The sequence below is a fragment of the Cyrtonyx montezumae genome, unplaced genomic scaffold (assembly GCF_038088225.1).
Source record: "Cyrtonyx montezumae isolate F1298 unplaced genomic scaffold, pur_monq_1.0 scaffold_253, whole genome shotgun sequence".
NCBI lineage: Eukaryota > Metazoa > Chordata > Aves > Galliformes > Odontophoridae > Cyrtonyx > Cyrtonyx montezumae.
The window spans coordinates 1-26,600 of NW_027071996.1; the positions used below are offsets into that span (position 1 = coordinate 1).

The following is a 26,600-nucleotide window of genomic DNA, read 5'->3' on the forward strand; positions in this document are numbered from 1 at the left end:
GGAGCGTGAGTGTGCAAGGAGTGTGCAATGAGTGTATGTGTGCAGTGAGTGTGTGCAGACGGGAACCCCAAACTGACGCTGGGCCTCATCTGGACCATCATCCTGCACTTCCAGGTGTGCAACGGGTGTGCAACGGGTGAGCAAGGGGCCTGAGTGTGCAACGAGTGTGCAAGGAGCGTGAGTGTGTGTGGTTGGGAACCCCAAAGGGACGCTGGATCTCATCTGGACCATCATCCTGCACTTCCAGGTGTGCAACGGGTGTGCAAGGGGTGTGCAACAGGTGTGCAAGGGGTGTGCAAGGAGCGTGAGTGTGTGTGGTTGGGAACCCCAGAGTGATGCTGGGCCTCATCTGGACCATCATCCTGCACTTCCAGGTGTGCAACGGGTGTGCAAGGGGTGTGCAATGGATGTGCAAGGGGCCTGAGTGTGCAAGGGGTGTGCAAGGAGTGTGTGTATGTAATAAGTGTGCAATGAGTGAGTGTGTGCAGATGGGAACCCCAAACTGATGCTGGGCCTCATCTGGACCATCATCCTGCACTTCCAGGCGTGCAATGGGTGTGCAACAGGTGTGCAAGGGGTGTGCAAGGAGCATGAGTGTGCAAGGAGTGTGCAATGAGTGTGTGTGTGCAGTGAGTGTGTGCAGACGGGAACCCCAAACTGACGGTGGGCCTCATCTGGACCATCATCCTGCACTTCCAGGTGTGCAACGGGTGTGCAAGGGGTGTGCAAGGGGTGTGCAAGGGGTGTGCAACAGGTGTGCAACGGGGTGAGCAAGGGGCCTGAGTGTGCAATGAGTGTGCAAGGAGCGTGAGTGTGTGTGGTTGGGAACCCCAAGGTGACGCTGGGCCTCATCTGGACCATCATCCTGCACTTCCAGTGTGCAACGGGTGTGCAACGATTGTGCAAGGGTGTGCAAGAGGTGTGCAAGGAGCGTGAGTGTGCAAGGAGTGTGCAATGAGTGTATGTGTGGAGTGAGTGTGTGCAGACGGGAACCCCAAACAGTCGCTGGGCCTCATCTGGACCATCATCCTGCACTTCCAGGTGTGCAAGGGGTGTGCAAGGGGTGTGAGTGTGCAGTGAGTGTGCATGGACGGGAACCCCAAGGTGACGCTGGGCCTCATTTGGACCACTGAGTGTCCGCGTGTGTCACGCTGGCTGCGTGTGCCAGCGCTGCACGTGTTGCACACTGAGTGTGCGTGTGTGCCAGCACTGCACGTGTTGCACACTGACTGTCTGCGTGTTGCACGCCGAGTGTGTGCGTTGCACAGTGAGTGTGTGTGCGTTGCACACTGAGCGCACGTGTTGCACACTGAGTGTGCGTGTGTTGCACACTGACTGTCCGTGTGTTGCACACTGAGCACGTGTTGCACACTTAGTGTGTGTGCGTTGCACGCTGAGTGTGTGTGCGTTGCACACTGAGTGTGTATGTGTTGCACGCTGAGCGCACGTGTTGCACACTGAGTGTGCGTGTGTTGCACACTGAGTGTCCGCGTGTTGCACACTGAGTGTGTGTGCATTGCACACTGAGTGTCCACGTGTTGCACACTGACCGTGCGTGTTGCACACTGAGTGTGTGTGCATTGCACACTGTGTGTGTTGCACACTGAGTGTCCGCGTGTTTCACACTGAGTGTCTGTGCGTTGCACACTGAGTGCGCGCGTTGCACAGTGAGTGTGTCTGCGTTGCACACTGAGTGCCCGTGTTGCACACTGAGTGTGTGCGTTGCACAGTGAGTGTGTCTACGTTGCACACTGAGTGCCCGTGTTGCACACTGAGTGTGTGCGTTGCACACTGAGTGCGCGCGTTGCACAGTGACTGTCTGTGCATTGCACACCGCGTGTGTGTGCGTTGCACGCTGACTATCTTTGTGTCTGATGATGTGGTGCACGTGTTGCACGCTGAGTGTGTGTGCGTTGCACACTGAGCGCGTGTTGCACGCTGAGTGTCCGTGTGTTGCACACTGAGTGCGTGTTGCACAGAGTGTGTGTGCGTTGCACGCTGAGTGCACGTGTTGCACAGTCATTGTCTGTGCGTTGCACGCCACATGTGTGTGCGTTGCACGCTGAGTGTCTGTGCCTTGCACGCTGAGTGTGTGTGCGTTGCACACTGAGTGTATGTGCATTGCACACTGAGTGTCTGTGCGTTGCACGCTGAGTGTGTGTGCGTTGCACGCTGAGTGCATGTGCATTGCACACTGTTTGTGCGTTGCACGCTGAGTGTGTGTGCGTTGCACACTGAGTGTCTGTGCATTGCACACTGAGTGTCCGCTTGTTGCACGCTGAGTGTGTGTGCGTTGCACGCTGACTGTCTGTGCCTTGCACGCTGCGTGTGTGCGTGTTGCACACTGAGTGCCCGCGTTGCACACTGACTGCGTTGCACACGGCGTGTGTGTGCGTTGCACACTGAGTGCACGTGTTGCACGCTGAGTATCTGTGTGTTGCACACTGAGTGCCCGCGTTGCACGCTGAGTGTGTGTGCGTTGCACACTGAGTGCACGTGTTGCACAGTGACTGTCTGTGCGTTGCACGCCGCGTGTGTGTGCGTTGTACACTGAGCGTGCGTTGCACACTGAGCGTGTTGCACACTGAATGCGTGTGTTGCACACTGAGCGTGTGTGTGTTGCACACTGAGCATGCGCGTTGCACACTGATTGTGTGTTGCACACTGAGCACGTGTTGCACACTGAGTGTCTGTGCCTTGTACGCTGAGTGTGTGTGTGCTGCACACTGAGTGTGCGCGTTGCACAGTGACTGTCTGTGCGTTGCAAGCCGCGTGTGTGTGCGTTGTACACTGAGCGTGCGTTGCACACTGAGCGTGTGTGTGTTGCACGCTGAGCGTGTGCGTGTTGCACACTGACTGTCCGTGCGTTGCACACTGAGTGTCCGCGTGTTGTGAACTGAGTGTCTTTGCGTGCAATGGCGGTGCACGTGTTGCTCACTGAGTGTGTGTGCGTTGCACACTGAGTGCCCGCGTGTTGCACACTGAGTGTGTGTGCCTTGCACACTGAGTGTGTGTGCGTTGCACACTGAGTGCGTGTGTTGACACTGACTGACTGTGCCTTGCACACTGAGTGTGTGTGCGTTGCACACTGAGTGTGTGCGTGTTGCACACTGGCTGTCTTTGTGTGTGATGGCGGTGCCCGCGTTGCTAACTGAGTGTGTGTGCGTTGCACACTGAGCGCTTGTTGCACACTGCGTGTGTGTGCGTTGCACACTGTGTGTGCGTTGCACGCTGACTGTCTTTGTGCGTTTGCACACGGCATGTGTGTGCGTTGCACACTGAGTGTCTGTGCCTTGCACGCTGAGTGTGTGTGCGTTGCACGCTGAGCGCTTGTTGCACACTGAGTGTGTGTGCGTTGCACACTGAGTGTGCCTTGCACACTGAGCGCGTGTTGCACACTGATTGTGTGTTGCACACTGAGCGTGTTTGCACAGTGACTGTGTGTGCGTTGCACACGGCGTGTGTGTGCGTTGCACACTGAGTGCCTGTGCCTTGCACGCTGAGCGTGTGTGCGTTGCACGCTGACTGTCTTTGTGTCTGATGATGGTGCACGTGTTGCACGCTGAGTGTGTGTGCGTTGCACACTGAGTGCCCGCGTTGCACAGTGACTGTGTGTGCGTTGCACACTGAGTGTCTGTGCCTTGCACGCTGAGTGTGTGTGCGTTGCACACTGAGCGTGTTGCACACTGAATGCGTGTGTTGCACACTGAGCGTGTGGTGTGTTTGCACACTGAGTGCCCACGTTGCACAGTGACTGTCTGCGTTGCACACGGCATGTGTGTGCGTTGCACAGTGACTGTGTGTGCGTTGCACAGTGACTGTGTGTGCGTTGCACACTGTGTGTGCGTTGCACGCTGAGTGTGTGTGCGTTGCACGCTGAGCGCGCGCGGTGCGCGGGCAGATGTCGTGCATCCAGGTGAGCGGGCAGTCGGAGGAGATGACGGCGAAGGAGAAGCTGCTGCTGTGGGCGCAGCGCGCGGTGCGGCCCGTACCCGGGGCTCCGCTGCGACAACTTCAGCAGCAGCTGGCGCGACGGGCGGCTCTTCAACGCCATCATACACCGCCCACCGGTACGGGGGCGTGGGGGGATTTGGGGGGATGGGGGAGTGGGGGGGATGGGGGGGGATGGGGGATGGGTGGATGGGGGGGATGGGGGGATGGGAGAGTGGGGGGATGGGGGGGATGGCGCGACGGGCGGCTCTTCAATGCCATCATACACCGACACCGGTACGGGGGGGTGGGGTGGGGGGGATTTGGGGGGGATGGGGGGCATGGGGGAGTGGGGGGAGATGGGGGGGGATGAGGGGGATGGGGGATGGGTGGATGGGGGGGATTGGGGATTGGGGGGATGGGGGAGATGGGGGAGTGGGGGGATGGGGGGGATGGCGCGACGGGCGCCTCTTCAACGCCATCATACACCGCCACCGGTCACGGGGGGAGGGGGGTGTGGGGGGGGATTTGGGGGGGATGGGGTTGATGGGGGGGATTGGGGGTGGGGGACAGATGGGGGGATGGGGAGTGGGGAGGATTGGGGGGGATGGGGGGACATGGGGGGGATGGGGGAGTGGGGGGATGGGGGGGATGGGGGGAGTGGGGGGGTGGGGGGGATGGCGCGACGGCCGCCTCTTCAACGCCATCATACACCGCCACCGTTACGGGGGAGGGGGTGGGGGGGATTTGGGGGGATGGGGGGATGGGGGAGTGGGGGAGTGGGGGAATGGGGGGAGATGGGGGGGATGGGGGGGGATGGGGGGACAGCTGCCTCTTCAACGCCATCATACACCAACATCGGTACGGGGGGGGGGATGGGGGGTTGGGGGCAGATGGGGGGATGGGGGGGCATGGGGGGGATGGCGCGACGGCCGCCTCTTCAACGCCATCATACACCAACACCAATACCGGGGTTGGGGGGGTGTGGGGTGTGGGGGGATGGGGGTTGGGGGAGACATGGGGGCATTAGGGGACATGGGGGGTGATAGGGGAGATGGGGGGACATGGGGGGCTTGGGGGAGACATGGGGGCATTAGGGGACATGGGGGGTGATAGGGGAGATGGGGGGGACATGGGGGGCTTGAGGGGAATGGGGGGACATGGGGGGAATTGGGGGACATAGGGCTGGCATGGGGGGAATGGGGGGTATGAGTGGAATGGGGGGCATGGGGGGGGGTATTGGGGGCTAGGGGGCATGGGGGCCATGGGGGGGTATGGGGGGGCTTGGGGGGCATGGGGGGGCATGGGGGGGTATGGGGGGGCTTGGGGGGCATGGGGGGGACATAGGGGGGACATAGGGGGAATTGGGGCATGGGGGGACATGGGGGGCTTGGGGGGCATGAGGGAATTGAGGCTTGAGGGGGACATGGGGGGCATGGGGGTCTGGGGAGACATGGGGGGTGATGAGGGAGATGGGGGGTACATGGGGGGGCATGGGGGGCATGGGGGGAATTGGGGCTTGGGGGGCTTGGGGGGGAATGGGGGACTTGGGGGCATGGGGGGACATGGGGGTGCGCTATGGGGTGGTGATGTGGGATGGTGCTATGGGGCAATGCTATGGGACATTGATGTGGGACAGAGCTATGGGGCAGCGCTATGGGGCGCTGACGTGGGGCGGTGTTATGAGGCAGTGCTATGGGACATTGATGTGGGACAGAGCTATGGGGGCAGCGCTATGGGGCGCTGACATGGGACAGTATTATGGGGCAGTGCTATGGGACATTGATGTGGGACAGAGCTATGGGGCAGTGCTATGGGGCGCTGACGTGGGGCGGTGTTATGAGGCAGTGCTATGGGACATTGATGTGGGACAGAGCTATGGGGCAGCGCTATGGGGCGCTGACGTGGGGCGGTGTTATGGGGCAGCGCTATGGGACCATTGATGTGGGACAGAGCTATGGGGCAGCGCTATGGGGCGCTGACATGGGACAGTATTATGGGGCAGTGCTATGGGACATTGATGTGGGACAGCGCTATGGGGGCAGCGCTATGGGGCGCTGACGTGGGGGCGGTGCTGTGGGGCAGGCCGCAGCTGGGTGGATATGGGGCGCGTGCAGCAGCAGAGCAGCCTGCAGAACCTGGAGCACGCCTTCAGCGTCGCCGAGACGGAGCTGGGGGTCACGCGGCTGCTCGACCCCGAGGGTACGACCCACAGATGTGGGGCACGAGGGGGGAGCTGTGGGGCAGAGCTGGGGCAGAGCTGAGGCAGGAGGGGGAAGATGTGGGGGCAGAGCTGGGCGAGGTGTGGGGCAGAGCTGGGGCAGCAGTGGGGGCAGCTATGGGTCAGCTGTGGGGCAGGTGTGGGGGCAGCAGTGGGGTCAGTTATAGGGCAGCTATGAGTCAGCTGTGGGGCAGCTATGGGACAGCAGTGGGTCAGCTGTGGGGCAGCTATGGGGCAGCTATGGGGCAGCCGTGGGGCAGCAGTGGCAATTCTATGGGGCAGCAGTGGGTCAGCTATGGGGCAGCAGTGGGTCAGCTTATGGGGCAGCCGTGGGGCAGCAGTGGGGGCAGCAGTGGGGGCCAGCTATAGATCAGCTATGGGGCAGCTATGGGGCAGCAGTGGGTCAGCTATGGGGCAGCTATAGAGCAGCTATGGGGCAGCAGTGGGGGCAGCTATGGGGCAGCTATGGGGCAGCAGTGGGTCAGCTATGGGGCAGCCGTGGGGCAGCAGTGGGGCAGCCGTGTCGTGCCGTAGATGTGGACGTGCCGCAGCCGGACGAGAAGTCGATCCTCACGTACGTGTCATCGCTGTACGACGCCATGCCGCGCACCGACGACACCAACGACGCCGCGCACGACGTGAGTGTGGGGCGGGGGGGCTGGGGGGCGCCCCCACAGCGGAGGGATCAGACCCACCGTGGAGGGTCAGCCCCATAGCAGAAGGCTCAGACCCATAGTGGAGGGGCCAGCCCCCACAACGGGCGGCTCAGACCCATAGCAGAAGGCTCAGACCCATAGTGGAGGGCTCAGACCCATAGCGGAGAGCTCAGACCCATAGTGGAGAGCTCAGCCCCATAGCAGAGGGATCAGCCCCCATAGCAGAGGGGTCAGACCCATAGTGGAGGGATCAGCCCCATAGTGGAGGGTCAGCCCCATAGCGGAGGGCTCAGCCCCATAGAGGAGGGCTCAGCCCCATAGAGGAGGGGGTCCAGCCCCATAGCGGAGGGATCAGCCTCATAGCAGAGCGCTCAGAGCCATAGCAGAGGGCTCAGCCCCACAGCGGGCGGGCTCAGACCCACAGCGGAGGGGCTCAGCCCCACAGCAGAGGGCTCAGCCCCATAGCAGAGGGCTCAGCCCCATAGCGGTGGGCTCAGCCCCATAACGGAGAGCTCAGCCCCATAGCAGAGGGGTCAGACCCATAGTGGAGGGATCAGCCCCGTAGTGGAGGGCTCAGCCCCACAGCAGAGGGCTCAGCCCCACAGCAGAGAGCTCAGCCCCATAGCGGAGGGCTCACCCCATAGCTGTGTCCCCACGGCCGTGTGGCATCACTGCACTCCGTGGTTGTGTGCTGCTGTTGTTGTGTGCCGTGGCCGCACCCCACGGCCGCCCCCCTTCATTGCGCGCGGCTGCGTTGTGTGGTTGTGTGGTTGTGTGGTTGTGCTGTTGTGTCACTGTGCGGTTGTGTCATTGTGTGGTTGTGTGGTTGTGTCACTGTGTCCCCGCGGTGCAGGCGGAGCCGCGCAGTGAGCGCTACGTGTGGTTGTGTCCTTGTGTCACTGTGTGGTTGTGTCGTTGTGCCATTGTGTCATTGTGTAGTTGTGTCATTGTGTGGTTGTGTGGTTGTGTCACTGTGTCACTGTGTGGTTGTGTTGTTGTGTGGTTGTGTCACTGTGTCATTGTGTCACTGTGCGGTTTGTGTGGTTGTGTCACTGTGTGGTTGTGTGGTTGTGTCCCCGCGGTGCAGGCGGAGCCGCGCAGTGAGTGCTACGTGTGGTTGTGTGGTTGTGTCCTTGTGTTGCTGTGTGGTTGTGTCATTGTGTGGTTGTGTCACTGTGTCACTGTGTGGTTGTGTCACTGTGTCGCTGTGTGGTTGTGTCACTGTGTCACTGTGTCGCTGTGTGGTTGTGTGGTTGTGTCCATTGTGTCACTGTGCGGTTGTGTCACTGTGTCACTGTGCGGTTGTGTCACTGTGTGGTTTGTGTAGTTGTGTCACGGTGTCCCCCGCAGTGCAGGCGGAGCCGCGCAGTGAGCGCTACGTGTGGTTGTGTAGTTGTGTCACTGTGCAGTTGTGTCACTGTGTCACTGTGCAGGTTGTGTCGCTGTGTGGTTGTGTAGTTGTGTGGTTGTGTCATTGTGTCACTGTGTCACTGTGTCATTGTGTGGTTGTGTCACTGTGTGGTTGTGTGGTTGTGTCACTGTGCAGTTGTGCGGTTGTGTCACTGTGTTGGTTGTGTCACTGTGTCGCTGTGTGGTTGTGTCACTGTGTCACTGTGCAGTTGTGCGGTTGTGTCACTGTGTGGTTGTGTCACTGTGTCACTGTGTGGTTGTGTCACTGTGCGGTTGTGTCACTGTGTCACTGTGCGGTTGTGTCACTGTGCGGTTTGTGTCACTGTGTGGTTGTGTAGTTGTGTCACGGTGTCCCCGCGGTGGCAGGCGGAGCCGCGCAGTGAGCGCTACGTGTGGTTGTGTGGTTGTGTCATTGTGTCATTGTGTGGTTGTGTCGCTGTGTGGTTGTGTCACTGTGCGGGTGTGTCACTGTGTGGTTGTGTCATTGTGTCATTGTGTGGTTGTGTCGCTGTGTGGCTGTGTCACTGTGTGGTTGTGTAGTTGTGTCACGGTGTCCCCGCGGTGCAGGCGGAGCCGCGCAGTGAGCGCTACGTGCGCGCGGTGTCGCAGCTGCTGCAGTGGATGCGTGAGCACACAGTGCTGCTCCAACAGCAGCGCCGCCCCCACAGCGCTGCACGACGCGCAGGTCAGCGCCCCACAGCGCCCACACCCCTGCCCCATAGCGCCCCATAGCGCCCCACACCCTGCCCCATAGCGCCCCATAGCGCCCCTAATTGCACCACACCCTGCCCCATAGTGCCCCATAGCACCCCACAGCGCCCACACCCTGCCCCATAGCGCCCCATAGCGCCCCTAATTGCACCACACCCTGCCCCATAGTGCCCCATAGCGCCCCACAGCGCCCACACCCTGCCCCATAGCGCCCCATAGCGCCCCACACCCTGCCCCATAGCGCCCCATAGCGCCCCTAATTGCCCCACACCCTGCCCCATAGTGCCCCATAGCGCCCCACAGCGCCCACACCCTGCCCCATAGCACCCCATAGCGCCCCACACCCTGCCCCATAGCGCCCCATAGCACCCCATAGCGCCCCACAGCGCCCCACAGCGCCCACACCCTGCCCCATAGCGCCCCATAGCGCCCCCTAATTGCCCCACACCCTGCCCCATAGTGCCCCATAGCGCCCCACCGCACCCCACAGCACCCACACCCTGCCCCATAGCGCCCCATAGCGCCCACACCCTGCCCCATAGCGCCCCACAGCGCCATCACCCTGCCCCATAACGCCCCATAGCTCCCCACACCCTGCCCCGCAGCACCCCATAGCGCCCCACACCCTGCCCCATAGCGCCCCACAGCGCCCCACCACGCCCCACAGCACCCACACCCTGCCCCATAGCGCCCCATAGCGCCCCACACCCTGCCCCATAGCACCCCACACCCTGCCCCATAGCACCCCATAGCGCCCAATGGCGCCCCACACCCTGCCCCAAAGCACCCCATAGCGCCCGTCACCCTGCCCCATAGCGCCCCATAATGCCCCTACACCCTGCCCCACCCTGCCCCACACCCTGCCCCACACTGCCCCACACCCTGCCCCACACCCTCCCTCACACTCTGCCCCACACTGCCCCACACCCTGCCCCACACTGCCCCACACCCTGCCCCACACTGCCCCACACCCTGCCCCACATATTGCCCCACACCCTCCCCCACACCCCGCCCCACCCTGCCCCACACATTGCCCCCACACCCTGCCCCCCCCTGCCCCACACTCGGCCCCACCGTGCCCCACACGCTGCCCCATTGCGCAGGTGCTGTGGCAGCAGTTCGTGCGTCTCAAGGACACGGAGCTCCCGGCGAAGGACAGCGACCGACAGCGCCTCAAGAGCCACTACCACGAACTGCAGGTGCCACTGGGAGACCGGGGGGCACTCAAACTGGGAGCACTGGGGAGCACTCAAACTGGGAGCACTGGGAGCACTGGGAGCACTGGGAGCACTCAAACTGGGAGCACTGGGAGACCTGGGAGACCTGGGAGACCTGGGAGCACTCAAACTGGGAGCACTGGGAGCACTGGGAGACCTGGAGCACTCAAACTGGGAGCACTGGGAGACCTGGGAGACCTGGGAGCACTGGGAGCACTGGGAGCACTGGGGGCACTGGGAGCACTGGGAGCACTCAAACTGGGAGCACTGGGAGCACTGGGAGCACTCATACTGGGAGCACTGGGAGCACTCATACTGGGAGCACTGGGAACACTGGGAGCACTCATACTGGGAGCACTGGGAGCACTCATACTGGGAGCACTGGGAGCACTCAAACTGGGAGCACTGGGGCACTGGGAGCACTCAAACTGGGAGCACTGGGAGCACTCAAACTGGGAGCACTGGGGGCACTGGGAGCACTGGGAGCACTGGGAGCACTCATACTGGGAGCACTGGGAGCACTCATACTGGGAGCACTGGGAGCACTGGGAGCACTGGGAGCACTCATACTGGGGAGCACTGGGAGACCTGGGGAGCACTCATACTGGGAGCACTGGGAGCACTCATACTGGGAGCACTGGGGAGCACTCATACTGGGAGCACTGGGAGCACTGGGAGCACTCATACTGGGAGCACTGGGGACCACATTGCATTGTCCGCCCCCTATCGGCCACGTGTGGTATTGCATCGCATTGTTCGCCCCCTATGGGCCGCGCGTGGTATTGCATCGCATTGTGCGCCCCCTATGGGGCCGCGCGTGGTATTGCAGGGCGCGCTGCAGGAGGGGCGGCTGCAGCTCCCGCCCGGGTTTCACCCCACCGACATCGAGAAGGAGTGGGGCGAGCTGCACCGGGCACTGCTGCAGCGGGGAGGACGCACTGCGGGGCTGACTGCGAGAGGTGGGGGAGGGGGAGGGAGAGGGAGGGGAGGGGTGGGGGGGAGGGGGAGGAGTGGGGGGGAGGGGAGGAGTAGAGGGGAGGGAGGGAGGGAGGGAAGGGGGAGGGAAGGTAGAGGAGGGGGAGAGGAGGGATGGGGAGGGAGGGAGGGGGGGGGAAGGGATGGAGGGAGGGGGGAGGGAAGGTAGAGGAGGGGAGAGGGGGGAGGAGAAGAGTGGGGGGAGGGGAGGGAGGGGGGGAGGGGAGGGAAGGTAGAGGAGGGGAGAGGGGGGAGGGGAGGGGAAGAGTGGGGAGAGGGGATGGAGGGGGGGAGGGAAGGTAGAGGAGGGGAGAGGGGGGATGGGGAGGGAGGGAGGGAGGTGGGGAGGGAAGGTAGAGGAGGGGGAGAGGGAGGAGGGGGGACGGGGGGAGGTAAGATAGAGGAGGGGAGAGGGAGGAGGGGGAGGGGAAGAGTGGGGGGAGGGGAGGGGTGGAGGGGAGGGAGGGAGGGAGGGAGGGAGGGAGGGGAGGGAGGGAGGGGGGAGGGAAGATAGAGGAGGGGAGAGGGGGGAGGGGGAGGGAGGGTGGAAGAGGAGTGGGAAGGGGGAGAGAGGGGGAGAGGAGATGGGGCTTGGGGGGAGGGTTTAGTGGGGAGAGGGAGGAGAGGGGGGAGGGGCAAAAGAGGGAGGGGGAGGGGGGAGGGGGGTTAGAGGAGAGTGGGGAAGGGGGGGCGAGGAGGTGGATGGGGGGAGGCACCACTGCATGGGGGGGGAGCAGCGCGTAGGTGTGTGGTGCAGTGCATCCCCATGTTGCATCCCGCATTGCATTCCCGCGTTGCATCCCGTGTTGCATCCCGTGTTGCATCCCGTGTTGCATCCCTGTGTTACATCCCCGTGTTACACCCCTGCATTGCATCCCGTGTTTGCAATCCCATGTTGCATCCCGTGTTACATCCCCGCGTTGCATCCCATGTTGCATCCCATGTTGCATCCCGTGTTAACACCCCCATGTTGCATCCCGCGTTGCATCCCTGTTACATCCCCGTGTTACACCCCTGCATTGCATCCCGTGTTGCATCCTGTGTTACATCCCCATGTTACATCCCCGTGTTGCATCCCATGTTGCATCCCGTGTTGCATCCCGTGTTGCATCCCGTGTTACATCCCCGTGTTGCATCCCGTGTTGCATCCCGCGTTGCATCCCACGTTGCACCCCATGTTACATCCCGTGTTGCATCCTGTGTTGCATCCTCGTGTTATATCCCATGTTGCATCCCGTGTTGCATCCCGTGTTGCATCCCATGTTGCATCCCCGTGTTATATCCCGTGTTGCATCCCTGTGTTGCATCCCCATGTTGCATCCCGTGTTGCATCATGTGTTGCATCCCACGTTGCATCCTACGTTGCATCCCGTGTTGCATCATGTGTTGCATCCCCATGTTACATCCCCGTGTTGCACCCCCATGTTACATCCCTGCATTGCATCCCGTGTTACATCCCGTGTTGCATCCCCATGTTACATCCCGCGTTGCATCCCGTGTTATATCCCGTGTTGCATGCCGCGTTGCATCCCGTGTTGGTGCGCGCAGGTTGGAGCGGCTGCAGCGCATCGTGACGAAGCTGCAGACGGAGGCGGAGCTGTGCGAGGAGCAGCTGAACCAGGCCGACACGCTGCTGCAGGCGGTGAGGGCGTGCAGCGTGCTGCGTGCTGCGTGCTGCTGTGCTGCTGTATGGTGCAGTGCTGCGTGGTGCAGGGCTGCGTGGTGCAGTGCTGCGTGGTGCAGTGCTGTGTGGTGCAGTGCTGCGTGGTGCAGTGCTGCGTGGTGCAGTGCTGCATGGTGCAGTGCTGCATGGTGCAGGGCTGCATGGTGCAGTGCTGTGTGGTGCAGTGCTGCGTGGTGCAGTGCTGCATGGTGCAGGGCTGCATGGTGCAGGGCTGCATGGTGCAGTGCTGTGTGGTGCTGTGCTGCATGGCGCAGGGCTGTGTGGTGCAGGGCTGTGTGGTGCAGGGCTGCGTGGTGCAGTGCTGCATGGTGCAGTGCTGCGTGGTGCAGGGCTGCATGGTGCTGTGCTGTGTGGTGCAGTGCTGCATGGCGCAGTGCTGCATGGCGCAGTGCTGCATGGTGCTGTGCTGCATGGTATAGTGCCACAGGGAGCAGTGCCGCATGGTGCAGTGCTGTGTGGTGCAGTGCTGTGTGGTGCAGTGCCACAGGGAGCAGTGCCGCCTGGTGCAGTGCTGCAAGGCGCAATGCTGCAGGATGCAATGCTGCGTGTTGCGATGCTGCATGGTGCGGTATTGCATGTGCAGTGCTGCAGGGTGCAGTGCTGCGTGGTGCAATGCTGTGTGGTGCAATGCTGCATGGTGCAGTGCTGTGTGGTGCAGTGCCACAGGGAGCTGTGCTGCATGGTGCAATGCTGCGTGGTGCAGTGCCACGTGGGGCAGTGCTGCATGGTGCAATGCTGCGTGGTGCAGGACTAAATGATTCCATGTGATTGGAGCAATGCTGCATGGTGCAGGGCCAGGGGGAGCAGTGCTGCATGGTGCAGTGCCACGGGGAGCAGTGCTGCATGGTGCAGCTCTGCAGTGCCATTGGGAACAGTGCTGCATGGTGCAGCTCTGCATGGTGCAGGGCTGAATGCTGCCATGCAACAAGCTGCAATTCTGCATGGTGCAGTGCTGCATGGTGCAGGGCCGAACGCTGCCATGCAACAGGGAGCAGTGCTGCATGGTGCAGTGCTACAGGATGCAGTGCTGTGCAGTTCCATGCAATGAGGAGCAGTGCTGAACGCTGCAGAGCTGCACACTGCAACGCTGCATGGTGTAATGTGCTGTGGTGCGGTGCTGCACGGTGCAATGCAGCACAATGCAACACAGTGCAATGCAAGGCTGCACGATGCAGCGCTGCATGCTGCGATGCTGCACCGTGCAGCACTGCACCATGCAACGCAGCACACAACGCAACGCTGCACCATGCAGCTCTGCACACAATGCAGTGCAGTGCAATGCTGCACGATGCAGCAATGCATGCAGTGCAGCGCAGCACACAATGCAATGCTGCACGCTGCAGCACTGCACACAACGCAGTGCAATGCAGAAATGCAGCACAGCACACATTGCAGTGCAATGCAGCAATGCAGCACACAATGCAGCACTGCACACAACGCAGCACTGCAGCACACAGCGCAGCACTGCACGCATATGCAGCAATGCAGCACACAAATGCAGTGCAATGCAACGCTACACAACGCAGCACTGCCCACAATGCAGCACACAACGCAACGCTGCACGCTGCAGCATGGCACACAGCACAGCACTGCACACAATGCAGCAGTGCAGCACACAATGCAGTGCAATGCAGCAGTGCAATGCAGCAGTGCAGTGCACAATGCAGTGCAATGCAATGCTACAAAATGCAGCAGTGCACACAGTGCAGCACACAGTGCAGCAGTGCAGCACACAATGCAGTGCAATGCAACACTACACAACGCAGCGCCACACTGCAGCACGGCACACAGCACAGCACGGCACACAATGCAGCACACAGCGCAGCACAAATGCAGCAGTGCAGCACACAATGCAGTGCAGTGCAATGCTACACAATGCAGCACTGCACACAATGCAGCACACGCTGCAGCATGGCACACAGCGCAGCACTGCACACAATGCAGCATACAATGCAGTGCAAATGCAATGCTACACAGCACAGCACTGCACACAATGCAGTAATGCAGCACTGCACAAGCTGCAGCACACAATGCAGCACACGCTGCAGCGCGGCACACAGCGCAGCACTGCACACAACGCAGCACACAATGCAGCACTGCACACATTGCAGCAATGCAGCACACAATGCAGCACACGCAGCACTGCACACAATGCATCACCGCACACAATGCAGCACACTGCGCAGCACAAATGCAGCAGTGCAGCACACAATGCAGTGCAGTGCAATGCTACACAATGCAGCACTGCACACAATGCAGCACACGCTGCAGCGCGGCACACAGCGCAGCACTGCACACAACGCAGCACGCAGTGCAGCAGTGCAGCACAGTGCGCGATGCAGTGCAATGCAACGCTACATGACGCAGCACTGCACACAACGCAGCAATGCACACAATGCAGCACTGCACACAATGCAGTAATGCAGCACTGCACACAACACAGCAATGCAGCACACAATGCAGTGCAATGCAATGCTACACAATGCAGCACACGCTGCAGCATGGCACACAACGCAGCACACAATGCAGCACACAATGCAGCACAGTGCAGCAATGCAGCACACAATGCAGCACACAGTGCAATGCCACACGCTGCAGCACGGCACACAGCGCAGCACTGCACGCAGTGCAGCACACGATGCAGCACACAATGCAACGCCACACGCTGCAGCATGGCACACAACGCAGCACTGCACACAATGCAGCACACAATGCAACGCCACACACTGCAGCACTGCACACGGTGCAGCACGGCACACAGCGCAGCACTGCACACAACGCAGCACACACTGCAGTGCAAATGCAATGCTACACAGCACAGCACACAATGCAGTAATGCAGCACTGCACACAATGCAGCACACAATGCAGCACACGCTGCAGCACGGCACACAGCACAGCACTGCACACAATGCAGTAATACATCACTGCACACAATGCAGCACACAATGCAGCACACGCTGCAGCACGGCACACAACACAGCACTGCACACAATGCAGCACACACTGCAGTGCAAATGCAATGCTACACAGCACAGCACTGCACACAATGCAGTAATGCAGCACTGCACACATTGCAGCAATGCAGCACACAATGCAGCACACGCAGCACTGCACACAATGCATCACCGCACACGATGCAGCACACAATGCAGCAGCGTAGCACTGCACACAGCGCAGCAGCGCAGCACGCCATGCAGCACTGCACACGCTGCAGCACGGCACGTCACACCACGCAGCGCAGCGCCGCACGCCGCAGCCCGGCGCTGACGCTGCCCGTTGTCTGCAGGAGCTGCGCCTGCAGTCGTCGGGCAAGGCGCCGCAGCACGCGGCGGAGCTGCAGCGCGAGCTGGAGCAGGCGGACGCCATGCTGCGCGCGCTGTTCGCCGACGTGCAGGCGCTGAAGGACGGGCGGCACGCGCAGGGCGAGCAGATGTACCGCCGCGTCTACCGCCTGCACGAGCGCCTCGTGGCGCTGCGCTCCGAGCACGCGCTGCACGCCGCCTCGCATGCGGCCGCCGCCGCCGCCACCCATGCGGCGCTGCGGGCGGAGCGGGACGAGGCGGCCGCGCTGCGCTACGTGCAGGAGCTGCGTCGCTGGGTGGAGGAGAACGCGCGGCGCGTGGCCGAGGCCGAGTGGGGGGAGGATCTGCCCGGCGTGGAGGCGCAGCTGGAAATGCACCGCGCGCTGCATCGCTCCGTCTGCGACTTCCGAGCCAAGATCGAGCGCGCCAGGGAGGATGAGGTCAGTGATGCGCCGGGCTGAGCCAGGCGTGCGACGGCATGCACGGCTGACGCCCTGGGAGCTCCGCAACCCCTGCGCTGCTGCAAAACCTGCAAGCTTTGCAACCCATGCAGTGCTGTGACCCGTGCCAGCTCTGCAACCCCTGCACTGCTGCGACCCCTGCAAGCTCTGCAACCCCTGGGAGCTCTGCAACCCATGTACTGCTGCTGCCCCAAGAGCTCTGCAACCCATGCACTGCTGCAAAACCTGCAAGCTTTGCAACCCATGCAGTGCTGTGACCCCTGCCAGCTCTGCAACCCATGCACTGCTGCAACTCCTGCACTGCTGCGACCCCTGGGAGCTCTGCAACCCCTACAGTGCTGCGACCCATGCACTGCTGCAACCCCTGCAAAGCTCTGCGACCCCTGCCAGCTCTGCAACCCCTGCACTGCTGCGACCCCTGCAAGCTCTGCAACCCATGCACTGCTGCGACCTCTGCAACCCCTGCACTGCTGTGACCCCTGAGAGCTCTTCAACCCCTGGGAGCTCTGCAACCCCTGCACTGCTGCGACCCCTGCCAGCTCTCCAACCCCTGAACTGCTGCGGCCCCTGAGAGCTCTTCAACCCCTGGGAGCTCTGCAACCCCTGCACTGCTGCGACCCCTGTCAGCTCTGCCAACCCTGCACTGCTGCCACCCCTGGGAGCTCTGCAACCCATGCACTGCTGCGACCTCTGCAAGCCCTGCACTGCTGCCACCCCTGCGAGCTCTGCGACCCCTGTCAGCTCTGCAACCCATGCACTGCTGTGATCCCTGCATCTCTATAACCCCTGGGAGCTCTGCAACCCCTGCACTGCTGTGACCCCTGGGAGCTCTGCAACCCTTGCACTGCTGCGACCCCTGTCAGCTCTGCAACCCCTGCACTGCTGCCACCCCTGGGAGCTCTGCAACCCCTGCACTGCTGTGACCCCTGTCAGCTCTGCAACCCCTGCACTGCTGCCACCCCTGGGAGCTCTGCAACCCATGCACTGCTGCGACCTCTGCAAGCCCTGCACTGCTGCCACCCCTGCGAGCTCTGCGACCCCTGCCAGCTCTGCAACCCATGCACTGCTGCGACCTCTGCAACCCCTGCTCTGCTGCCACCCCTGCGAGCTCTGCGACCCCTGCAGTGCTGCGACCCCTGGGATCTCTGCAACCCCTGCACTGCTGTGACCCCTGGCAGCTCTGCGACCCCTGGCAGCTCTGCAACCCCTGCACTGCTGCGACCCCTGGGAGCTCTGCGACCCCTGGCAGCTCTGCAACCCCTGCACTGCTGTGACCCCTGGCAGCTCTGCAACCCCTGCAGTGCTACAGCCCCTGGGATCTCTGCAACCCATGCACTGCTGCGACCCCTGTCAGCTCTGCCACCCCTGCACTGTTGCAACCCCTGCGAGCTCTGCAACCCCTGCTGCGTATTGCAACCCATGTGTTGCTGCAACCCTTGCTGAGCTGCGACCTGTGCTGTGCTGCAATCCGTGCTGAGCTCTGCAAACCCCTGCGGTGCTGCAACCTTTGATGTGCTCTGCAACCTGTGCTGTAATCCTTGCGGTGCTGCAGCCTGTGCTGTGCTCTGCAACCCGTGCTGTGCTGCAACCCAAGCACCGTGCTGCAACCTGTGCTGCAACCTGTGCTGTGCTGCTACATGTGCTGCAACCCATGCAGTGCTGCAAGCCACACCGTGCTCTGCATTGCATGCTGTGCTGCAACCCATGCGGTACTGCAACCCGTGCTGAGCTCTGCAACCCATGCAGTGCTGCAAAGCCACACGCTGCTCTGCATCGCATGCTGTGCTGCAACCCATGCGGTGCTGCAGTCAGTGCCGTGCTCTGCAACCCATGTGAGCCCTGCAACCCATGCGAGCTCTGCAACCCATGCAGTGCTACAAGCCACACTGTGCTCTGCATCGCATGCTGTGCTGCAACATGTGCAACCCATGCGGTGCTGCAGTCAGTGCTGTGCTCTGCAACCCATGTGAGCTCTGCAACCCCTGCGGTGCTGCAACCTGTGCTGTGCTGCAACCCATGCGGTGCTGCAAACCACACTGTGCTCTGCATCGCATGCTGTGCTGCAACCCATGCGGTGCTGCAGCCTGTGCTGTGCTCTGCAACCCATGTGAGCCCTGCAACCCATGCAGTGCTGCAACCCCTGTGAGCTCTGCAACCCATGCAGTGCTGCAAGCCACACGCTGCTCTGCAACCCATGCGGTGCTGCAGCCTGTGCTGTGCTCTGCAACCTGTGCTGTGCTGCAACCCAAGCACTGTGCTGCCACCTGTGCTGCAGCCCATGCGGTGCTGCAACCCATGCACTGTGCTGCAGCCCATGCAGTGCTGCAGCCTGTGCTGAGCTCTGCAACCCATGCTGTGCTGCAACCCATGCACTGTGCTGCCCATGCATTGCATTGGTGCCCATTCATTACTGCAGTCCATGCAGTGCTGTCCATGCAGTGCTGCAGCCCATGCATTGCATTGATGTCCATGCAGTGCTGCAGAACCGTGCAGTGCAGTGCTGCCCATGCGTTGCGGTGCTGTCCATGCGTTGCTGCAGTGCATGCAGCGCTGCTGCCCATGTTGTCTGTTGCCCCCCATATCCCCCCCACGTTCCCCCACATTCCCCCCCAGTCCCCCCCATATTCCCCCCATGTTTCCCTCACATTCCCCTCCCAGTTCCCCCACATTCCCCCCATATTCCCCCCCCAGTCCCCCCATATTCACCCCACGTTCCTCCCATATCCCCCCCATGTCCACCCCATGTCCCCCCCATGTTTCCCTCACATTCCCCTCCCAGTTCCCCCACATTCCCCCCCATATTCCCCCCCCAGTCCCCCCCATATTCACCCCACGTTCTCCCCATATCCCCCCCATGTCCACCCCATGTCCCCCCCATGTGTCTTCCATGTGTCCCCCCATTGTCCCCCCTCATATCCCCCCCATTTCTCCCCTCCATGCCCCCCCCCATGCCCCCCCCCATGTCCCCCCATGTCACCCCTGTTGTCCCCCCCATGTCCCCCCGTGCCCCCCGCGGTGGTGTGACTGTGGCTGTGCCCCCCCAGGCTCAGGTGTCCGTGGGGCAGCGCAGTGCGTACAGGGACGCCCTGGACACTGTGGAGCACAACTACAACGCTCTGAGGGTCAGCACCGGGGGGGGAGGGGAGGGGAGGGGGGGGAAGGGGAGATGGGGAGGGGGAGAAAGAGGAGAGGGGAGGGGAGGGGGGAAAGGGAGATGGGGAGGGGAGGGAGGGGGGAAGGGGAGATTGGGGGGGAGAAAGAGGGGAGGGAGGGGAGAAAGAGGGGAGGGGAGGGAGGGGGAGATGGGGAGGGGGAGAAAGAGGGGAGGGAGGGAGGGGGGGAGGGGAAGAAAGAGGGGAGGGGAGGGAGGGGGAGGTGGGGAGGGGGAGAAAGAGGGGAGGAGGGAGGGGAGGTGGGGAGGGGAGAAAGGGGGGAGGGGAGGTGGGGAGGGGGAGAAAGAGGGGAGGAGGGAGGGGAGGTGGGGAGGGGGAGAAAGAGGGGAGGGGAGTGGAGTAGGAGGGGAGGGGGAGGGAGATGGGGAGGGGAGGGGGAGGGGTATTGAAGGGAGAAGGGGGGGAGGGGAGAGCGCTGGAGGAGCTGCGCTATGCGTCTGTGGGGCTGCGCTATGGGCAGTGCAGAGCTATGGGGCGGTGCAGAGCTATGGGGCAGAGCTATGGGGCAGCGGCGCTATGGGGCGGTGTCCGTGCAGAGCGCGTCCCAGGAGCGGCTGTCCGCGCTGGAGGAGCTGCGCGCGTTCGCGGCGGCGGTGGCGGCGGAGCTGCGGTGGTTGCGCGGCCGCGCGGAGAGGAGGAGATCGCGTTCGATTGGAGCGCGCGGAACTGCGCCATGGCCGCGAAGAAGGACAACTACGGGGTGAGGGGGGGGATGTGGGGCGGGGGGGGGATGTGGGGCGGGGGGGGGATGTGGGGCGGGGGGGGGATGTGGGGCGGGGGGGGATGTGGGGCAGGGGGGGGGGATGTGGGGCGGGGAGGGGATGTGGGGCGGGGGGGGATGTGGGGCGGGGGGCGGATGTGGGGCGGGGGGGATGTGGGGCGGGGGGGGATGTGGGGCGGGGGAGGGATGTGGGCAGGGGGGGGTATGTGGGGTTGGGGGGGGGGATGGGGGCAGGGGGGGGGGATGTGGGGCGGGGGAGGGATGTGGGACGGGGGGGGATGTGGGGCAGGGGGGGGGATGTGGGACGGGGGGTGGGATGTGGGGCAGGGGGGGGGGTGTGGGACGGGGGGTGGGATGTGGGGCAGGGGGGGGGGGTGTGGGGCGGGGGGGGGGGATGTGGGGCGGGGGGGGGATGTGGGGCGGGGGAGGGATGTGGGACGGGGGGGGGGATGTGGGGCGGGGGGCGGATGTGGGGCGGGGGGGGAATGTGGGGCGGGGGGGGGATGTGGGGTGTGGGAGGGGATGTGGGGCAGGGGGGGGAAATGTGGGGGGAGGGGTGGGGATTGGGGGGGAGTCGGGGAGGGGGGGGAAATGTGGACGGATGGAGGGGATGGGGGAGTGGGGGGAGTGGGGGGGATGTGGGACGGGGGGGGGATGTGGGGCGGGGGGGGGGGATGTGGGGCAGGGGGGGGGGGATGTGGGGCGGGGGAGGGATGTGGGACGGGGGGGGGGATGGTGGGGCGGGGGGATGTGGGGCGGGGGGGGATGTGGGGCGGGGGGGGGGATGTGGGGCAGGGGGGGGGATGTGGGGCGGGGGGGGATGTGGGCAGAGGGGGGGGATGTGGGGCAGGGGGGGGGGATGTGGGGCGGGGGGAGGGATGTGGGACGGGGGGGGATGTGGGGCGGGGGGGATGTGGGGCGGGGGGGGGATGTGGGGGTGTGGGGGGGGATGTGGGGCAGGGGGGGGAAATGTGGGGGGAGGGGTGGGGGATTGGGGGGGGAGTCGGGGAGGGGGGGGGAAATGTGGACGGATGGAGGGGATGGGGGAAGTGGGGGGAGTGGGGGGATGTGGGACGGGGGGGGGGATGTGGGGCGGGGGGGGGGGGTGTGGGACGGGGGGGGGGATGTGGGGCAGGGGGGGGGATTGTGGGGCGGGGGAGGGATGTGGGACAGGGGGGGGATGTGGGGCGGGGGGGGGATGTGGGCCGGGGGGGATGTGGGGGGAGGGGTGGGGGATTGGGGGGGAGTTGGGGAGGGGGGGGGGAAATGTGGAGGGATGGAGGGGATGGGGGAGTGGGGGGAGTGGGGGGATGGGGAATGGGGGACGGGGGGGAAATGTGGAGGAAATGGGGGGGATGGGGGGAGTGGGGGGGTGGGGGAGGGAGGGGGGATGGGGGGGTGGGGGAGAGGTGGGGGATGTTGAAGGAAATGGGGGGGATGGGGGGAGTGGGGGGTTGGGGGAGTGGGGGAGTGGGGGGGGGGATGGGGGGAAGTGGGGGGGGGAAGGGGGGATGGTTTTGTGGGGGTAGTGGGGGGGAGTTGGGGGGGGGAAGTGGTGGGGGGAAATGGGGGGGAGTTTGGGGCGATGGGGGGAGTGGGGGGAGTGTGGGGTTGGGGTAAGTGGGGGGGAAAATGTGGAGGGGGGGGGAGTTGGGGGGGGATGGGGGGAGTGGGGGGGAGAAATTGGGGGGTGGGAAGTGGGGGGAGATGGGGGGGTGGGGGGGAGTGGGGGGGGGTGGGAGGGCGGGGAAGGGGGAGGGGAATGGGGGGTTATGGGGGTAAATATGGGGGGAAGGGAGAGGAAATATGGGGGCGGAAATACGGGGTGTGGGGGAGTATGAGGGGGGTTGGGGGGGCGCTATGGGTCTCCATGGGTCCCTGTGGGTTGCTGTGGGTCGCTATGGGGCGCTATGGGGAGTGCTGTGAGCAAGGTGGCGTTGCTGGCGCTGATGCGATGTGGGTCTCTATGGGTCGCTATGGGGTGCTGTGGGTCGCTATGGGTCTCTATGGGGCGCTATGGGGTGCTGTGGGTTGCTATGGGGCGGGGCTGTGGGTCTGCGTTGCAGGCGCTGATGCGGTGTGGGTCTCTATGTGTCTCTATGGGTCTCTATGGGGCGCTATGGGGCGCTATGGGGCGCTGTGGGTCTGTGTTGCAGGTGCTGATGCGATGTGGGTCTCTATGGGTCTCTGTGTCTCTATGGGTCACTATGGGGCGCTGTGGGGCAGTGCTATGGGGCGCTGTGGGGCAGTGCTGTGGGTCTGCGTTGCAGGCGCTGATGCGGTGTGGGTCTCTATGTGTCTCTATGGGTCTCTATGGGGCGCTATGGGGCGCTATGGGTCTCTATGGGGCGCTATCGGGCACTGCTATGGGGCGCTATGGGGCGCTGTGGGGCAGCGCTGTGGGTCTGCGTTGCAGGCGCTGATGCAGTGTGGGTCTCTATGTTTCTCTATGGGTCTCTATGGGTCTCTATGGGGCGCTATGGGGCGCTGTGGGGCAGTGCTATGGGTCTCTATGTGTCTCTATGTGGCGCTGTGGGGCGCTGTGGGGCAGCGCTGTGGGTCTGCGTTGCAAGCGCTGATGCGGTGTGGGTCTCTATGGGTCTCTATGGGTCTCTATGTGTCTCTGTGTCTCTATGGGGCGCTGTGGGGCAGTGCTGTGGGGTCTCTATGGGCGCTGTGGGGCAGCGCTGTGGGTCTGCATTGCAGGCGCTGATGCGGTGTGAGGTCTCTATGGGTCTCTATGTGTCTCTATGGGGCGCTGTGGGGCGCTGTGGGGCAGCGCTGTGGGACGCTGTGGGGCAGCGCTGTGGGTCTGCGTTGCAGGCGCTGATGCGGTGTGGGTCTCTATGGGTCTCTATGGGGCGCTATTGGGCAGTGCTATGGGGCGCTGTGGGGCGCTGTGGGGCAGCGCTGTGGGGCAGCGCTATGGGGCGCTGTGGGCAGCGCTGTGGGTCTGCGTTGCAGGCGCTGATGCAGTGTGGGTCTCTATGGGTCTCTATGGGGCGCTGCGGGGCGCTGTGGGCAGCGCTGTGGGTCTGCGTTGCAGGCGCTGATGCGGTTGTGGGTCTCTATGGGTCTCTATGGGGCGCTATTGGGCAGTGCTATGGGGGCGCTGTGGGGCAGCGCTATGGGGCGCTGTGGGGCAGCGCTGTGGGTCTGCGTTGCAGGCGCTGATGCAGTGTGGGTCTCTATGGGTCTCTATGGGGCGCTGCGGGGCGCTGTGGGGCAGCGCTGTGGGTCTGCGTTGCAGGCGCTGATGCGGTGTGGGTCTCTATGGGTCTCTATGGGGCGCTATTGGGCAGTGCTATGGGGCGCTGTGGGGCAGCGCTATGGGGCGCTGTGGGGCAGCGCTGTGGGTCTGCGTTGCAGGCGCTGATGCAGTGTGGGTCTCTATGTTTCTCTATGGGTCTCTATGGGGCGCTATGGGGCGCTATGGGGCGCTATGGGGCGCTGTGGGGCAGTGCTAAGGGTCTCTATGTGTCTCTATGTGGCGCTGTGGGACAGCGCTGTGGGTCTGCGTTGCAGGCGCTGATGCGGTGTGGGTCTCTATGGGTCTCTATGGTCTCTATGTGTCTCTGTGTCTCTATGGGGCGCTGTGGGGCAGCGCGCTATGGGTCTCTATGGGTCTCTATGGGGTGCTGTGGGGCGCTGTGGGGCAGCGCTGTGGGTCTGCGTTGCAGGCGCTGATGCGGTGTGGGTCTCTATGGGTCTCTATGTGTCTCTATGGGGCGCTGCGGGGCGCTGTGGGGCAGCGCTGTGGGGTCTGCGTTGCAGGCGCTGATGCGGTGTGGGTCTCTATGGGTCTCTATGTGTCTCTATGGGGCGCTGTGGGGCAGCGCTATGGGGCGCTGTGGGGCAGCGCTGTGGGTGTGCGTTGCAGGCGCTGATGCGGGAGTTGGAGGTGCGGGAGCGGCGCATGAAGGAACTGCAGAGCAGCGCCGACGCAATGCAGCGCCACTGCCGCGCCCGCAGCACCGCACAGGTGGGGCAGCGCCGCGCCGCACAACCGCACAACCGCACAACCACACAACCACACAACCGCACAAACCGCACAACCACACAACCACACAACCGCACAACCGCACAACTACACAGCCACACTGTGACACAACCGCACAAACCGCACAACTGCACAACTGCACAATGACACAACCACACAACCGCACTGCGACACAGCGACACAACTGCACAACGACACAACCACACAATGACACAGCCGCACTGTGACACAACCACACAATGACACAACCACACAACAACACAACCGCACTGTGACACAGCGACACAACCGCACAACCGCACAACCGCACAACCGCACAACCACACAACCGCACAACCGCACTGCGACACAGCGACACAATGACACAACCCGCACAACGACACAACCGCACAATGACACAACCACACAACCCGCACTGCGACACAGCGACACAACTGCACAACGACACAACCACACAATGACACAACCGCACTGTGACACAGCGACACAACCACACAATGACACAACCACACTGCAACACAACCGCACAATGACACAATGACACAACCACACAATGACACAATGACACAACCACACAGCCACACAGTCACACAACCGCACGACACAACCGCACAATGACACAATGACACAACCGCACTGCGACACAGCGACACAACCACACAACTGCACAACCACACAATGACACAACTCACACAACCACACAGCGACACAATGACACAACCACACAGCGACACAACCACACAACCACACAATGACACAACCACACAGCGACACAACCACACAACCACACAACCACACAATGACACAACCACACAGCGACACAACCACACTGTGACACAATGACACAACCATACAACAACACAACTACACTGCCACACAGCCACACAACAACACGACACAACCACACTCCGACACAGCCACACAGCCACACAATGACACAACCACACAACACTGCGACACAATGACACAATGACACTGCAACACAACTACACAACCACACAACCACACAACAACACAACTGCACAACTGCACAATCACACAATGACACAACCACACAACACAACACAGCAACACACAACCGCACAATGACACAACCACACAGCGACACAACGACACAACTACGCAACCACACAACGACACAACTGCACAACTGCAGAACTACACAACCACACAACTATAGTGCGACACAACACAACCACACAACCACAGTGCAACACCCTATGGACCTCATTGCCCCCATTGCCACCCCATGGACCCCCATTGCCCCCTTTGACCCCATTGCCCCCATGGACCCCACTGCCCCCATTGCCCCTATGGACCCCATTGCCCCCACTGCCCCCACTGCCCCCACTGCCCCCATTGCCCCCATGGACTCCACTGCCCTCATGGACCCCATGGACCCCATTGCCCCCATGGACCCCCACTGCCCCCATTGCCCCCATTGACCCCACTGCCCCCTTTCACCCCATTGACCCCACTGCCCCCACTGCCCCCATTGACCCCATTGCCCCCATTGCCCCCATGGACCCTATTGCCCCCCCTTGCCCCCATGGACCCCATTGCCCCCATGGACCCCCACTGCCCCCCATTGCCCCCATTGCCCCCATGGACCCCATTGCCCCCATGGACCCCATTGCCCCCATGGACCCCACTGCCCCCATTGCCCCCATGGACCCCATTGCCCCCACGGACCCCACTGCCCTCATGGACCCCATGGACCCCATTGCCCCCATTGACCCCACTGCCCCCTTTGACCCCATTGCCCCCATGGACCCTATTGCCCCCCCTTGCCCCCATGGACCCGCATTGCCCCCATGGACCCCACTGCCCCCATTGCCCCCATTGCCCCCATGGACCCCATTGCCCCCATGGACCCCATTGCCCCCATTGCCCCCATGGACCCCATGGATCCCATTGCCCCCATTGACCCCATTGCCCCCATGGACCCCATTGCCCCCATGGACCCCATTGCCCCCATTGACCCCACTGCCCCCTTTGACCCATTGACCCCACTGCCCCCACTGCCCCCTGGACCCCATTGTGTGTTACGGAGGCATTGATCCCGTTTCTCCTCCCCACGTTTCCCCTCCCCCCATTCTCTGCCTTTTTCCTCCTCCCCCCCCTTGCCCTCCTTCCC

At 63.0% G+C, this 26,600-nt stretch overlaps 1 protein-coding gene and 1 long non-coding RNA gene across 2 annotated transcripts; both read left to right on the plus strand.

Annotated features, from left to right (window-relative positions):
- Nucleotides 1-4,608: 4,608 nt before the first annotated feature.
- On the plus strand, nt 4,609-6,788 carry LOC136050949 (uncharacterized). The gene is made up of 3 exons (XR_010622441.1): nt 4,609-4,651; nt 6,016-6,132; nt 6,686-6,788. It is a non-coding gene; the product is annotated as an uncharacterized LOC136050949 (long non-coding RNA).
- Nucleotides 6,789-10,950: 4,162 nt separating this feature from the next.
- On the plus strand, nt 10,951-20,131 carry LOC136050948 (plectin-like). The gene is made up of 5 exons (XM_065740146.1): nt 10,951-11,039; nt 12,669-12,762; nt 16,093-16,548; nt 19,614-19,691; nt 20,123-20,131. The coding sequence occupies exons 1-5, from the start codon at nt 10,951-10,953 to the stop codon at nt 20,129-20,131; spliced, it is 726 nt and encodes a 241-aa protein (XP_065596218.1).
- Nucleotides 20,132-26,600: the final 6,469 nt, after the last annotated feature.